At 46.5% G+C, this 16,437-nt stretch overlaps 1 protein-coding gene across 2 annotated transcripts in view; it reads right to left on the bottom strand.

The window, feature by feature from the left end:
- Positions 1–16,437, bottom strand: part of LOC144141153 (ornithine decarboxylase-like) — an 80,877-nt gene that overhangs the window by 7,316 nt on the left and 57,124 nt on the right. For both annotated transcript variants that reach the window (XM_077672698.1, XM_077672699.1), the window contains exon 7: positions 14,394–14,559. In XM_077672698.1, coding sequence (XP_077528824.1) covers positions 14,394–14,559 — 166 coding nt within the window. The remainder of the gene's footprint in view (positions 1–14,393; positions 14,560–16,437) is intronic.

Genomic DNA, 16,437 nt, shown 5'->3' with positions numbered 1-16,437 from the left:
CCCACACTAACATGCTCATAGATAGAATTTAATCCATACAGAATCGCTCTGCACGTTTTCTAATGTCTAATTACTTTCGTACTGCAAGTATCACATCAATGAAAGCAAATCTCAACCTGCCTCGCCTTTCCCTCCCACGTAGCAATTCACGTCTGTGTGTCTTTCATAGGATCAATCATTCTAACTGTGCCCTCTTCGATTCAGTGTTTATGCCCCCAACCCACATGTCAACACGCAGTGATCCCCAATATAAAGTTGACATTCCTGTCAGCGATATGAACTTCTTCTTCTTCTTTATTACCTGGTGAAAAAAAAATAGGAGAGGTTGACGCTTTATAGAAGCGCCGGCTACTCCTTCTCGCGTAAGTTACTGTTCGTAATAGACATTTCAAGAGTCTCAAACTCACGGCCAGTTCGGCGAAGGCAGCTCTTGCGGGAGAGTTCTTGCAATGTTCATGGAGTCAATGCACACAATATACTGCAAACACAAATTTGTCCCTGGTGCCCCTTAATAGGAGTCAGCAACTATGGTAGACACTTGATGGATATAGAACTGGATATATCCGCTTTGCATCGCTCCTCCAATTACTAACTGCCATATGAACTTATATTTCAACTCTTTCGTCCCCAAAACTTCCAGCGACTGGAACCATCTTCCCGCCTTCATCCCATCAATCACAGAGGCCAACGCCTTCAAAACGGCCATTTCTAACACGGAATTGTAATGTATCGTACCGTTGCCTTTTTTCTGTATGTTTTCATTTATTTTTGTTAACCTACTCCTCTCTGTAATGCCTAGTGCGTTGAGAGTAAATAAATGCAATGAAATGAAATGAAATGCGTGGAGGTGGCGCGGTGGTAACGCTCTTGACTGCTGCAATGGAGAACCGTGCTGTGTACACGAGCGGCTGTTTTCTGTACCAGACAACTAAAACGAGGGTGTTTCCCAGGATAAGGGACTTGACGCTTTCTCCTTGCTGACATTTGCTAAAATTCTAAGCACTCAATATTATATTTGGGGCAACTAAATTTTTTCTTGATGCCTCGCCGCTATTCAAAGAAAAAGTCACGACACTTATGACCAGACTTGGGAGCCATCAGTGGCGAAGAAATGTATAAAACAGTGTGGAAAGGTGTAGAAAACGAAAACCATTAGGCACTGGCTCAGATATCGTCTACGCTGCACCGCCAATAGTTGATTCAAGGGCGGAGCAGAAGAAGCACAGATGGTGGCAATTTTGGTGTTCCATCAATATAGGAGTATATTAGGTGTGACCTAAACAACTGTGCAAGCCGGTCAACAGGTGTTCCTTACATAAAACAACCTTGAGAAATCAGTTGTCAAGAAAGTGTTCAATGTTACAATGGTTAATATCTTAAAAACACCCTCACAAGCACCATCACCCCCTCGGCTACCTCTACGGTATGCAACTGTAGCAAATTGAAATTTCTTTTTGTTTAGTTAGTGCAATTCTTGCTTATTAATTTACTTTTATTGGGAATAAATGACAAAAGCATACGCGTGGGTAGAGACAGCACTCCAAGTTGGCCGCCTCTTAATGAAATCTACCGCCCTAAACAAACCTTCCAGAAAAAGCAATGATACAAAGAATGTGCCTTCACATTACTTGTGCAATTACAAAAGGTACACAGGTAATATATGTAATGTTACTTGTCTCAAGAGAGAAAGCGCGTTTCAAAGTTTGAAAAAGAAAAAAACATGAACTTTCCATCGTAGCTGTTTAGTCCTCGAAACTACTATTATTTGACGCGTGGATCAGGATCAGTTTACTACCGGATAGCAGCCTTGACGAAAAATTTGGTTTTGTACCTGTAATGGCCTGCTTTGATTAGAAGTTCATTGGCAAAAACGCTTGTCATTTTCAAGAAAAAAAAAGTATATTTTTGAATGCCCGAAACCTTGATTAGTGTGCCTAATGTTCGCCTACACAATTCTCCTGTGTTGAATTCGGCTGAATTACGCCTATTTGTTTTTCTAAATTGTGTACCACGTGGGCGGGGAGGTGTTGCAGAGCCTTCATTTATACAAGTTCCGCTGGCAGAGACGCGTTTGTTGAAGAACACCGAAGCACAGCGTGCTGCTCTACGCCAGCTTGTTTTGCGTGTTCAGACCACGAGCTAACTGGCAGTGTTCAGAATAACGCTGACAATGACGTTCGTGATCTCGTCGCCAGAACTTAGAACTAAGAAGCTGCAGATGCGATATTTGTATAACCGACAACTAGGTTACTACACGACCGATTCAGTGTATTATGATTGCCGGTAGGCATTTCATCCACTTTGTCGCAAGCGGAAAAACAGAAGCCCCTGAAATAGATGCATGGGACAGATAACAGCGCACGTGCTACTTATAAGCGCCTTTGTGCGTGTTTGTGTATTTGCGTGCGTGTACCTGTGTGTGTGGGTGTCTGGCTTTGTGTGTACGCACATCCCTGTGCGTGGGGGTGTATGCGCATGTGCGGGTGGATTGGCGTGCATGTGTGTTTTTGTGTGTATGTTTAACGTGTGTGTTTTTTGTGTGCCCGGATGCGTATTGGTGTTTCCTAGTCAGCACAGCCAAGCGACGCGTGGCACCATCTAGAGGCATGTTTGAAGCTATGTCATCCACGTGCATGTGGCCCTCAATTTAATCGCTCCGAACCGCTCGGTGTCATAGTGTACTAGTTCTGCTCCTGCGAATCAAACATTGTAACCCGGGTTCAAAACCGTTTAGCGCTTTTTTTTTCATTTTCATGGATTTGTCATATTTGAATATTGATATTTGTTATCGCGCATATAATCTGTTTATGACATCTTTATGCAATTAAATTGGATTTCGGGTATTTTCGTTGCTTTTTGGCCAGGTTCAGTTACTGCTTCTTGCATGTTCTTGCAGGTTTGGCCCTTGTAGGTCGGTTTTGGCTATTTCTGTTGAATATTTCTCCGCACCGTGTCTTTCAACCATAGCAGGTCCGTTTTGGCTGTTATTTATTTCAGTTAGGGTGGTTTGATGTGCTTTAGGTCCATTTACGCTGTGATATAACTTTCATAAGCAAGCTCAGGTGACGGCTGGCTGTACTGACTAGGAAATGCATATACGCTGCCCCCTATTCCTGCTTGTGTGTGCGTGCGTGTGTATGCGTGCGTGCGTGCGTGTGCGTGTGTTTTGCGTATGCATGTGCATGTGTGTGTGTGTGCGTGCGTGCGTGCGTGCGTGTGTTTCTGTGTGTGTGTGTGTTGCGGTTTATCATTATTTTAGCCTCCTAACTTTCCTCAGCGCACATTCTCAATAACATGCTTGTTTGGTTTGCTTCTTAGCTTCTCCAAATTGTTTGCGCCCTTTTTTTATTAATACATTCGTCGGTACTCTGTGTTTTCTTTACCGTCTATCCTGCCTGTACGCTTTTTTACTGAAGCAGAATATGTCTCAACCCCCACCCCCGTTTTTAATCCGGTGAAGCCGATTTACACGGCGGAGCTCCGGGCCGCGTCCTCGCAACCTCCGACCCCTCTTTCCCAAGTGTTATCTCAACGCGTTGTTCCCCTCGCCACCACCGACGCCTCTTTAACAAGTAGCGCAGTCGGCTGACAGCGGCCGCAGCGCCGTTTCAGATGATTGCGGAGAACCAACAGCAGCGCGAATGGGTGTAGAAATGCCGGAAAGCCGTCGCCACCGCAGCCACCGAAAATGTAGTTGCTTCCAATGCGCCGTTGAGCCCCCTAGCTTCGGGTCTCTGCAGTTGAAAGCAACTTGCCCCGTTGGAACACTAGCGTGAGTGCATAATTCTTCTTTAGACCGAAAGCCATTCCGAGCGACATTGTCGCGTCGGCGGCCCTCGTTGACCAGTTGATCATATACAGTTCTTCTGGCGGAATAACAAAAAAAAAATGGATCTTAGTCTTGCCGCGTATAAAGTTGTTCTCTCTCCCTTCGCCGGTGTATTTCAAGCCTAACGGTGCTCCCATCCCCGGTTGCTGGTTTAGGCATGCACGAAATGGAGGGGTGCAGGTAGAGGGCTTGCACGCCCAGCAGGGCCCAATGCCGCTACCGACGACATACCCGTCGAGGTAATGGGAGATGTAGACGTGGGAGTCTCATGGCTCGATGCGCCCCTGCAGCTGCCCTCCGCAATCGAGTGGTTTGGGCCTGGGTTCGTGTCTTACACGGACAATAAGACGGCTATTACTGGGCAGCGAAAGGGACACCCATGTGTATGTCCGCTGGAATAAAGGTCGAGGCGTTCGAGGTGTTAACTCCCTACGGGACGGAGGCTTGTCGTTCGCTTAGCGGAAGAAGACAACTGAAGAAGTGTCAGCCGGAACAAAAGCGTGGATGTGCGCGTAAACAACGAAAAGCCGCTGCTGCCGCCGTTGCGGCCTCAATTTGCAGCTGGTCTAGTAGGTGCGAATTCCTCCCGTATAAACAGCAACTCGTCCGCATGGAACGCCGACGAAGGCCAATATCACTTGTTCAGTTAAGACAGCTTTAAAAGCGACATGTTCGACAGTATCTTTCACTTCTAAGCACCAGCTGATGACCGGTTGCCGGTTTATGCGTGCGCGGGGTGAGATTGAAGGGAGAAGGAGGGGCGGGCACACGCAGCTAAATGTTTCGTGCCCTCACTTATGACATGTCCGTTTTTCTGGCGTGAGGTTCAAGCGCGGCCGTGAAACAGCCCACTGCTACCGGTCCGCGGTGTCCTGAGTGGTAGAGTGTATTGCTTTGGAGTGTTACACAAACAGTAAGATGCCTACGACGGGGGAGGAAAAGAGACAGCTCTACGTTTGTCCGATAGGTTCGGGTCGTTCCCAATTTCATTCAGATGATTGGCTTGAACGTATGCTTAGTCGTAAATTACAAACAAACCTGCTTCGTTTCGTAAACACCGTGCAGGGCGTGCTGACTCGCAGGCCATCCAGTTTCGCAGAGTGGAAGAGCACTAATTATTTAATTTGAGCTGTTGCCATGCGGTAGCGCTGATATCTTAGTGCATCCGCCTAAAGTCCCGCTAATGTTACTTTTGCATGTAAATATTTTTATCCCTTCACAAAAGGATCTCCTCTAAAGTACTGAGCTCTTGTAGCACCTACCTTAATGGTATTTTTTGAAACAATAGACAATGTAAGCTCCAAAAACAAATTCAAGCATAAAGGACACCGAATGGACTGAATTTGTTTAGGTACCTTCGCATAGTTGCTTGCGTGTACCTCGCGGCAATGTTGAAATGATAGATCCTTTCTAGGAAAAACGAAGCCTATTCAGATAATTAAGTACTGTGCGAAGGAATGCGAGATGTAAAATACGGCAAACCTGCTAGTGCGAAATACGAACGTCTATATAGGAGCGACCTTCTTATGCTCGGCGAATCCGCGTGTCACAGTTGCTACTGTTTTTTTTTACCTTTTTATATTCCCTTCGACGCCGCTGAACCGGGTAGCGTCTCAAATGGTCCCTGTTTTCCCGCTGTATACGCTTTTTCTGCCATTCGGCCTTGTTATTTTGTTTTTTATTCTCGGTCCATAGCGCTCACTTTTTGCCCATTCACCTTGGGGAAGTGCGCACCTTCTGTGTGCTCGACGGTGCGCCAGAATACAGTTTTTTGAACGAATAATTGTTACTTTGATAGGCTGGCGAAAGCACCCACCTGGCGGGCACTCAGCGAACGCGTACGCGCCCGAATATCACCCGCAAAAAAAAAAAAAAAAAACGCGTCCACAGCTGCTAAGTCATTGCTAACGCGTTCCATACTGTTCCAGGCGTTTCATAGAGCACGTTGTTCCACAAAGAATAAAACACAACGAAATATTAGGCAAGTTCCGTTACATAAACTGGATCAGATAAAAATAAACAGGAAACGCTTTGTGCGCACTTTTTTTTATAGTGCATCAGAACATAAGCGGGAAGAAACACTATGTGCGCGGTCAGTTCTCATTGGCTAATGACGCGGGTAATAGCACCAATATAAACAAAACAGAGCGTGCATCAGAAATTTCACCCGCAGTCTGGGTTGGCCTTCACTTTCTGTTGAGGCCGTGTCGCAGCTGCGTGTATAGCGGTGCTAGAAATAGCAGCTGCAGTGAGTATCATATCGAGGTTGTAGGCTACAGCGCAGAACCCCGATTCTGGTGATATTGACTACGCATAATCGACAGAGATAAGGGGCTCAGAGGTAAATCTAGACAACGTAGAAGATTTCGAGAGAAAAAAAACATGCCGAAAAAAAAATTTTTAATTGTACTTTCAGTAAGCTTATCGTACTCGATGGTATTTGTTGCGCACATCTGAGCAAGACCGGCAGCCGCACGGTACCGGCAATTTCCTTTCACTAGGTTCCCACCGCTAGGTTGCAGTGGTTCAAAAATATACCCCGAAGTAACTGAAGTTCTTGCTGAAGGCATTGATTGGTACGTCTGTCATGCCAACTTTGCCATCTGTTAGGCTTGTAAGCCATCTCAGGGAACGTCTGCAGGATACGTGGCTCCAGTTATGCAGAAGACGCTGCCCCAGTTGAAGAGGTTTTTGTCAATCAATGCACGTTTCGCTGGAAAAACGCGGTGTTTTCTTGCAAGAATGACAGTGTTTCCACGCACTGGTGAACACGTTGGAACTGCTTTATACAAATTCAAGGCTTCCCCAAAAGTTTTGCTCCCCCATAGAAGTGCTTCATCTAAATAATCCGCTTCTCCACCTGTTAAGGAACGTGTAATAAGGCAGCAATGCTCGTAAATGAAAAATGTCAATCGAGCAAGCCGATCTGGTAGCTATGTGGTTTACTTGTGTACGTCGAATTTCGCAAAGCTGAGAAGCGGGTGTAGACTTAACTGTATATTCTGGGTGCTGGCTGGTAATATACGTCCTTTCCGGAACGGTCGGCATTGAGGAGATTGAACTTCGTGCGAGCATAGGCTGCGAGATTGGAGGTTAAACTAGGGCACCACCGGACAGAGCGCCTTCCCTACGCAGCAATTTTGCGGCACTCTGGCTCCCATTGTCACGGGTTGCTATGGGCAGGTCACTGTCTATAAATCCGGTCGTGCTGTGAACACGCTTTTTCTTGTGGCGACAACGTTCCTAGCTACATTTCCAACTGTACCTGTCCTTAACGGGGCGAGCTTACGTAAAGGGCGAGACAGATGCGCGAAAAGGCACACCATTCGACGCGTAACACGTGGCAGAGCTCACAAAGGACACGTCAGACGTGCGAACGACATCCCAAGGTGCGGCAGACACGACGCGGGGCAGACATGGTTAGGAAGGCAGCGCGACCACCGCAGATCCTTACCCTATCAGAGCGGGAGATGTGGAAGCGTCATAACACGTGTGTGCAAAGGCTCTTTATAATTGATTGATTGATTGCAGGGTTCTAACGCGGCGACGCAACGCAGGCGATGAGGCGCGCCGTAGTGGAGGGCTCCGGATTAATTTTGACCACCTGGGAATCTCGAACGTGCGCCGAAATCTCGTACACACGGGCATTTGTGCTTTTCGCCGCCATCAGAAAAGCGGCCATCGCCGCCGGGAGTCGAACCCGCGTCCTCGAGCTCAGCAGCACAACGCCTTAGCCACTGAGCCACCGCGGCAGGTAAAGGCTCCTTACAATGCCTCGAGGAGGCGCTAATGAGGAATTTTGACTTCTTTTCCCCGGTGCCCCCCCCCCCCTCTCTGTGTGTTCTCAGCGAAAGAACATAGGGCTCCTGCCATCTGCCATACCCTGCCGCAGCAAGATAATAAATTTAATGAAAGCAGCAACGTTCGCCGAACTGTTGCACTGGCATGGAACTTCAGTTTAATCCATGCGAGTAGCTCAAAGTTGTTGGTGGTTACACAAAGCTCTTGCGCACACTTTAGAGCAAGTGTGACTTCGCTCAAATAGCGGTAATGCCGGCCCCTGTTAGGCATTGTTTCTTGAATCATCAACGCCACGTACATGCGTAATCATTCTCACACAAATTGACAAAACATGTGAATTGCATGATGAAATACCATTTCTCATATTTTCAGAGGTGCAAAATGTGTTTATCATTTTATCAGCAGTCTGTCGCATCTTACTAAATGGTCGAAAGTTCGGCGCAACAGGGGAACAGTACAGTCGGCGCAGCATTCCACTAATACGCCGATGGCGTATTGGCGCTGGCCATGTTCCGCTACTTAACGTGTGCGGATGATGACTGCTGTATTTATGGACATTCGCGCGCTGCATTGGTCGACCTGGACACGGTACCTGCGTTTCGTAAAACGAAACTTCCGCTAGCCTCTGCTGTGATCCTAGTCTTGATTGACCTTAACGACAGCAACTTGCGACGATGGGCGTCGCAGCAAAACACATAGACAACTGGGGCTAATGGCTAACCGTGTTCAAGGCCATGGGAGCTACCCTTATGACAGCGAAAAGGAAGCACTTTCCCACACAACGCCAATGCGCATGCTGAATAGATCAGGACATCGTAATAAATTTTAAAAAATGACCAAGGTTATACTGACTCGCGCAAGGCTTGAACCATAACGAACCTGAATGACTTTTAGGTTAGCACTGAAGGACACACCAACACGCATCGGATTAGGTGTGAAATTTTTAATTTACATGTTCCGTCACCGATTTTCCCTGCGGTAGAAATTCCCATCGTCATATCCGCTTAATATCCCCACCTCATTCGTGCACGACTCGCGGGCTCGGGTTGTATCGTCCGCACGCTTTCGCATTTCTTTCAAAGTGGAACGTGTCAGCACGTGTTAGAGCCAGTGGCACCAGGCCTCGCGAACTAGGCGTCTGTAGCGCGACCTGTCTTTCGCTCCCCCCTTGAGGCACGGACGCACGTGAACTGTTTTCTTGGTATTTTTGCGGACGTCTCGTGTAAGCCCAGACGATGCCGGGTGCGCCTGCTAAAACGCGTGCTCTCATGCGCGGTAAACGGTGGGAATAACTATGATGCAGTTTTCTGATGACGCCGCACACATTACGGCCAGCAAGAACAGCTTCGCTGTTAAAAAGTAATGCGTTTTGTAGCGTAAGCTACGCTGGCCGAGGTTGAGGAGTTCCGCGTCTTCCGTGAAGGGCCGACATCCTACAGCGCACTGTTGAGAAGGACCTGCCCATAAACCCTTTCGGGATCCGTTTTCTGTCTGTGTGTGATACAAGGGGCGTGCCATTGGACATGTTTATGTTGATCAGCATGCACAGCTTGTGGCGCACAAGGATGGCTGACAGGCATGTCGATCCCAATGCGCGGCCCGCCAGAGAGTATTTCATTGAGAGTATGGTCAACATACGTGGGTTATACAAAGCGCTAAGCGAACCACCTGAATGGTTAGCAATGCTTGATGACCTTGTTCAACTGAAGAGATTTTGAACTTGTGTTACCAATGCTTGATGATCTTGTTCAACTGAAGAGATTTTAAGCTTGTGTTTATCGCAAAGGTGGCGAATGTTATAAAATCACTGTAACCTAGTTTTTCGTTTGAGACAAACGGTAATAAAGAAAAAAAAAGTTCTGCCCAATCGCGAGGGACATTGGCTTGGCTTGGATTGGAGTGAATTGGTCTGGCTTGGTTTGGCTTGGATTACATTGGATTACATTTGGATTGGATTAAAGTGGATTGTGTTGGACTGTGTTGCGTCATAGCCGCGGCAGACGCACTGGCGCCGGCGCGTGCCCAGGTGTGCGCCTCAACTGCGCAGTAGCCAAGTCTGACGCTGCAGCGGAGCCGCTTGATAGCCGTTTCGCGAAGCTCGTGAAGAGCCGTGCTGAGCATGCGCGAGGAGCAGTGACTGGACAGGACTGGACTGGATTGGACTGGATTGGACTGGATTAGACTGAATTGGACTGGACTGGACTGAATTGGACTGGATTGCTGAGCCTTAGCTCACGGTACGTATATCCTGGCATAGCAGAGCTAAGCCACTACTAATTTGTTTCCTGCGGAACTGTATACCTCTAACCAGCAAAGGAAATGTTCGTGTCCGCGTCAGCAGAAAACTCCCAGACTACTACTGGCTCCACAAACATACATTGTCGCTAAAACGGAAGACTGGGCGAGTTGGTACATGTTCATAACAACAGCGCTAATAACAGCGCTAGTATTTCCTTCTCTTATTTCCCTTTTGTTGTTTTTGCCCATGTGTGTATAAAAACACTGGCCTAAGCAATAAATCCCAGTTGTTAGTCAGCGCCGTGTTTGTGCCCTCTTCTTTCTGTCTGTGTCGGTAGCGCTGTTATTATGATACATTGTCGGCTATTACTGGCTACTGGCAACACCCTGGCTACAGAAATAAACTGCTGGCACCGCCACGGATCCATCCTGGGCCCGCGTAGAGAAGAGGAGCGAGAGCCCGTCGTCTTGTGGATTAAGCTACGCCCAGACGTGCAGAAGGAGGAGACAGACGGTTTGGATTCAGCGTCTGGGGTGGCGGATGGAACTCTTTGGGGGTGACGCATGAAACAAGAGTGAGGGGAGCACAGAGAGAGATGAAGCCGAACATGCGGTGTCGCCCTCTTCCGCACCCTTCGAAAGAGGCTAAAAGCGCCGACTGAAACGGCGCGTTCCAAACTGCGCAGTAAAGTGCCGGCACGTGCGACATGAAAGCAAGTAAAAAAATAACAGAACTCCCGCTCGCGCTGTTCAGGCATGGGGCACGAGAGCATTGCGAAGGCGGGAAATTTGAATTGAATTGGACAAGCCCTCATTAAATTTGTCAAAAGAGGAGTGAGACAGGGGGGCGAGGAGCGTGATGGGTGGTAGCAGGTTTGTAGCGATCACTCAATCTACGGTGGTATCTCGGAGCATGCGTTACGCCGAAAGAAAAAATACTTAGAGAAGGGAAAACAATATACCAGATTGAAACGCCACGCTTTTCTTCGCATCATGCATCCTCAGGCGGTTTCTTTCTGCAGCCAAACTTTCTAGCACAAATAATGTCTCACTACAGGACAACCTCTCCAACCAATTTATGTCTTCGCACTGCGCCATATATACAGCGTAGAAGTGAAGTGTCATCACGGCGGAAAATTTGCAGTGGATATAAAAATAAACATTATCGCGCGAATTATAATGGTATATACATACAGTGATCTATACATCGAAGTCTGCTACATAGGGTCTGTCTCTAACGGCACCATTTTTCAGCCTTTTCGGTATTTAAGAACGATAAACTGTGACACCATCATTCTGACGATTCTAATAGTGCCGGTTCAAAGCATTCCAGCAAAACAACGCGAACCTACTCATCCCTACACACGTGCAAGCTGTAGATGAACCCGGTAGAATGCTTTCCACAAATGTTGTTGTGGAAGTAGCGTAGACGCAAATAGGAATCATACGTGCTGCAGCTGCCGCAACTAAACTAGTTTTCACAAGTGGCGTCGTATAAAGCCACCTGGGGAGTGCCATTGAACACTTCCGGTGAGACTACCGGTAGAAAACGAGGACGATGACTGGCTCGGCGTCAACAAGCTTTTTTTTCTTTCTGCATTGGCGTTTTGAGAACACGCCTTTTCAAAACAGTGATCAGGGCAAGTTACCAAACAAGCGAAAGCTAGCCAACTGCGAAAGAAAATTATTGCACAAAAGTATGTTATACGATAACATTCCGACCCTGGTATTCTGAGTCCTTCGTCCACAAGAGCTTCCAGTGGAGGATATACTCGAAATCCATTTCCCCATGCATAAGCATTGAAGAATCCTGCCCTCAGCAGAGTGGAGGGAGCAAATGGAGTGGAGCAAGAACACAGAATATGGCCCTGATTCTTTTAAACAAATTCGTTCACTTCATAAGCCATCGCCCTCGCAACCACGAACAGCGTCCACAGTCTTCGTGACCGTTCTTACGAACTTCCAGCAAGCGTGCCGCAACTTTCAGACTGGACGCACCTCACCCCCAGCTCTCAATACTTCTGAAAAACACAAAAATGTCCTCTGCATAAAACTTATAAGGAACCCCAGTCCCTCCTCCCGTGAGGGTATGAGGCGGAATGAGACCCGTGACATCACGCTCCGGATGTTTTCACAGGGTGAGCAAGGTTCGGCGCCACGCCGAACCTACCCTTTCATCTCACCCCAAAGCGCTGAAATCTTGTACAATAACCGAGAGTATGAGTCCGAAAGGCACAAACGACATTTTTCATCTGTGCATGCAAGCCGCAAAGCACCGGCAATATTCAGGAATATTGAAAGCAAAATTCACATTTAACTTTGGCCCGGCCAGAAAGTGACCGGCAGACCCTCATCTGGGAAACACTGCCCAAAGCAATGCCGCAATCGTGTCGCGTTCCCGGCGGCCCGGCAAAAAGCGAGGTAGTAGAGGGCGCTTTCACCCTAGAAACAAAACAGCACATAAAAACGAGAAAAAGTAAGCAAATGACGTACAGAAGCTCGCGTTGACATCCTGTCTTTACTTTGCCCCGGTTTAAAGCGAAAGCTTTCTCGGTGGGACAAATCGCGTTCTGTCAAAAAAAAAAAAAAAAACACTAATGAACTTCCACGCAGACCGGTTGGTCGACCGGAATGCACTAAGATCTCTGGACACACGTTGCGTGCTTGAAACAAGGCTTCCATTGTGCCAAAACGGTTACTTTATAATCTCGAAGAAGAATCGGTTCTACCTAAGTATCTACGCGCATCGATCATGAAGTTGGAGTACAATAATATACCATTATCTCATATACCCCGTACCAGTATACATTTACGTGGTTCGTAAATCCGTTTCCTTAGTGCGCGAAAAATGGTCGCATGGGTTCGTTCTTCGTATGCGATTCGGGTCTTTGAAGGTTTCACGATCGACGGGACGCACTTTCATCTTTAGCGCGTCTCTAGGCTTTCGTTAGGAAGGGACAGTAATTTTTTTTCCACTCGTTCGCTCGAAGATCTACCAACTTGCCGAAATACAAGCCTTGCTGTAGGTATTCGACCCCGATTCCATAAAGTGGGCGGCAGGACAGCCACGTCCGCTCTACAGCGAAAGTGGCATCCTCGGACATTTCCAGCTTCGCCCAGTCGAAAAAGACCGAAAAAATTCTGTAGTTTGTCGTTTTTTCGAGAGTCGTACTGTCGTCTTGCCGTATTCTTGTCGTGTCGTGATTCTGATGTTCTGTCGTGTGTCGTATTCCTGTTCTATGTTTGATGTTCTGTCGTGCCGAATTCCTGTGTTGTCGTGATCCTGATGTTCCAGCAGTAGTTGCACATGGTTTGAATGTTATTGCCCGTTGTGAAATGTAGCATAAATGGAAGTTCTGTTGTGCCTACAGGAATGTTTGTCGTTGAAAAATTAGCTTTGTCGTTACGACAGAAATGCGTGTCGTAACAACAGATTGCTCTGTCGTAACAACAGGACTTCTGTTTTCACAACAAAGGTTTTCGTTGTGCGACAGGAATTCTGTTAGGTCTTTGCGGTATTCCTGTTGTTATTTTAGACTGGGCTTCCGCTACACATCTATTTCAAACGCTTTTCTTTTATTCACTTTTTATATTACAGGGATACCCTTCCTGTCCCAGTTGGCTTGTTCATACCAGATGTACGTCGGAAATAAATTGGGTCGAGGGGAAATTTCTCTACAGCAGGATTTTAAGGGAGGGTTGGTTTAATCCCCGTCTCAGTTTGTTCAGTGAGTGGAGTTTTCGGGTATTTGCGTAAATGTAGGGAACAAAAAATCAGCTGAGCTTGCATTCTAAATAAAAAATAGTGACAGGCTCACTTTCCTTCTCTTATCCCGTGCATAAAATATGCTGTAGTTTCAATGCACAGGAAAAAAAAACACGCATTCATATTACCAACAAACATAGTGGCTAGAAGCTTTTTGGTGGAGAAATGGGTGATCACAGGCTGCGCTTTCAATGATAAGTATGCCGCGCGGCGTTTTGTAGCGCAAGCTTCACTGGCCGAGGTTGAGCAGTTTCGCGTGGACCTTGAAGGGCCGTGCTGAGCAAGCGCGACGAGCATTAGAGTACGGGTGTGTAGATAATTGGGTCCGCACATTGGCCGGTCTGCGCATGAGTGAAGTCATAGCCGCTGCAGACGCACTGGCGCCGGCGCGTGCCCAGCTGTGCGCCTCTGTTGCGCAGTAGCTAAGTCTGACGCTGCGCCGGAGCCGCTTGATAGCCGTTTCACGTGGCTCCTGGAGTGCCGTGCTGCGCATGCGCGGGGAGCAGGAACTGGACTGTACTGGACTGGACCGGACCGCATTGCATTGGATTGGATTGTAAATCGCTTTAGCAGAAGTAAGCATGATCATCAGCCAATCCTAGACAACCAGGAAACCTAAGAATAACCAGCTGAACCTTACCTCACGCTACGTATATCCTGGCATAGCCGCTATTTTTTTAAATCCTAACTATACTCCGAACCTGCATGCTGTTCTTTTATTCATTGAACGGAGCCCAATTGGTAATGCGTGTTACTCACCTTCAGAAATTTCTCTTTGTTTCGCAGTCCTCCCGGAAATCCCCCTCCTATGTCAAGCACTGTCATCTCGAACCCCATTTGAGTCCCGAGGTCGAAGACGTTCCGTGCCTGTTGTATAGTTCTCACAAATATTTCGGGATCCTGATATGCGCACCCCACGTGGAACCTTAAAAACGTCAGAAAATCACATAAGAATTATGGCGGAATGCCGCTGTTGAACAAAAACTTCATTTCTTAACGGAGCTGCTAAAATCAAGTTTTTGTTTCTCAAAGACTCTCGCTAACAAACCTGCAAGTGGCAAGGTCCGTTTAAGTTACCGGCTTGCCGTGCAACGGCCTAACGTTAAAATGTCCAAATTTGTCGAAATATAACCCTGCGAAAAATACGCCTGTTGCTGCGTTCTTGCAAAAAAAAAAATACGTCGAAAATGCATTTCCGTATACACGTCGTTGTACTTCAGTTTATTGTGGGGTGTGTCCTTGAACACAGTAGAATTTATTTATGTATTTATTTATTCAGGTTACCCCTAAAGGCCCTCTAGAAGAGGGTATTACATAGAGGGGGGGGGGGCAATACCACATGGTGTGTAAACTACAACAGCAAAAAAAGGAAAAAAAACAGAAAAAAAGCAGTACAACAAGATACAATGCAACGTAGCAACTGCAACAAAACGCAAACCATGAATACGGGCAGCAATTGCATGGCGTTATACAATAGTTAAAAAAAGTTAAAAAAAGAGAAACAGAAACAGAACAACAAAAGCAACAAAAAAAATAATTAGTTGGTCAGCGTAGCGCGCATGAGGTCTAAAAACTTAGCCGAGTCTTTCTCGGTGGCAATGTGTGCGGGTAAACTGTTCCACTAAATAATAGTGCGCGGGATGAATGACTGAGCGAAACGAAGTGTGCGAGATAGCGGGCGCTTAGCTTTGTTAGGATGAAAACGGCGTGGAAAGATGGAGCAGGGGGGTTCAAAGAAACTGTCATGTAATGACGGGTGATTGTAAAGTTTGTCGAAAAGTGATAAGCGCGCATATTTCCGACGAAGGGCCAAATCCTCTAGCTCAGCACGGTTTTTTAAGTTAGTGACGCTGGAATAAGAAGAATAATCTGAGTAAATGAAACGAGCAGCACGGTTTTGCAAGGATTCAATATTTGATACGATGTAGGCTTGATAAGGATCCCCAATGGCAATGGCGTATTCTATTTGAGGGCGAATTAAAGTGGTAAAAGCAAGCTTTTTTAAGTGCGATGGAGCCTGTTTAAAATTTCGTTTCAATAACCCGAGAGACCGGTAAGCAGCTGCAAGAGTGAGTTCTATATGATGGTGCCATGATAGATCCGATTGAAAGTGGAGGCCGAGGTACTTGTAAGTAGATGTTAACTCAAGTGTCATATTATTCAACGAGTAGTGACTAGGAAAACGGGTAGCAGCGTTAGTAAAAGACATACACTTTGTTTTAGAAACATTTAACGACATAAGCCAAGTTGACATAAGACATAAGAATTACTTAGTCACTGGGAAGAATTATTATTGCAGTTTTGTTTTAAAGTCATAAAAATATATTGTCACACTAAACTTGTTTTCGTTGGCACACCGCGGATGCAAGTGTCATGTGTCACGTTATGCAGAAATTGTTTCATTAGCATTAAAAGTGCAGGTTTGATTCATTGTGATTTTGGTAATAGCTGATGTTGTCCTGTTGTAATGACAATTTCTGTCTTGCGCTATTTTGACATTATGACCTCTGAAAACTACACAAGTCCAATAATTTCGTCTCCGAATAATGTAGCGTTGGCTTTAAAAAGTACGCAATTGGTTTAAACAACACTGTTCATAAATGTTACGGTTGCCAAAAGATTTGCCATTCCAATTGCTCTGCTATTTATATTTTTGTGAGTGGGCCCGGTTCCCATTCCGAGAGAAAAAAAAAGCACGCAATTCCATATTTGCTTCATTCCTAAAGATTATCATGTATACCTTCTTATCAATATGATGCCTTACAATCATCACTAGCGCGGATTGAAGCGTATTGGGTACTTA

Source organism: Haemaphysalis longicornis, unplaced genomic scaffold (genome assembly GCF_048455015.1).
Source record: "Haemaphysalis longicornis isolate Haplotype H1 unplaced genomic scaffold, Haemaphysalis longicornis Haplotype H1 scaffold_6, whole genome shotgun sequence".
Lineage (NCBI taxonomy): Eukaryota > Metazoa > Arthropoda > Arachnida > Ixodida > Ixodidae > Haemaphysalis > Haemaphysalis longicornis.
This window is presented reverse-complemented; position numbering and strand designations above follow the sequence as displayed.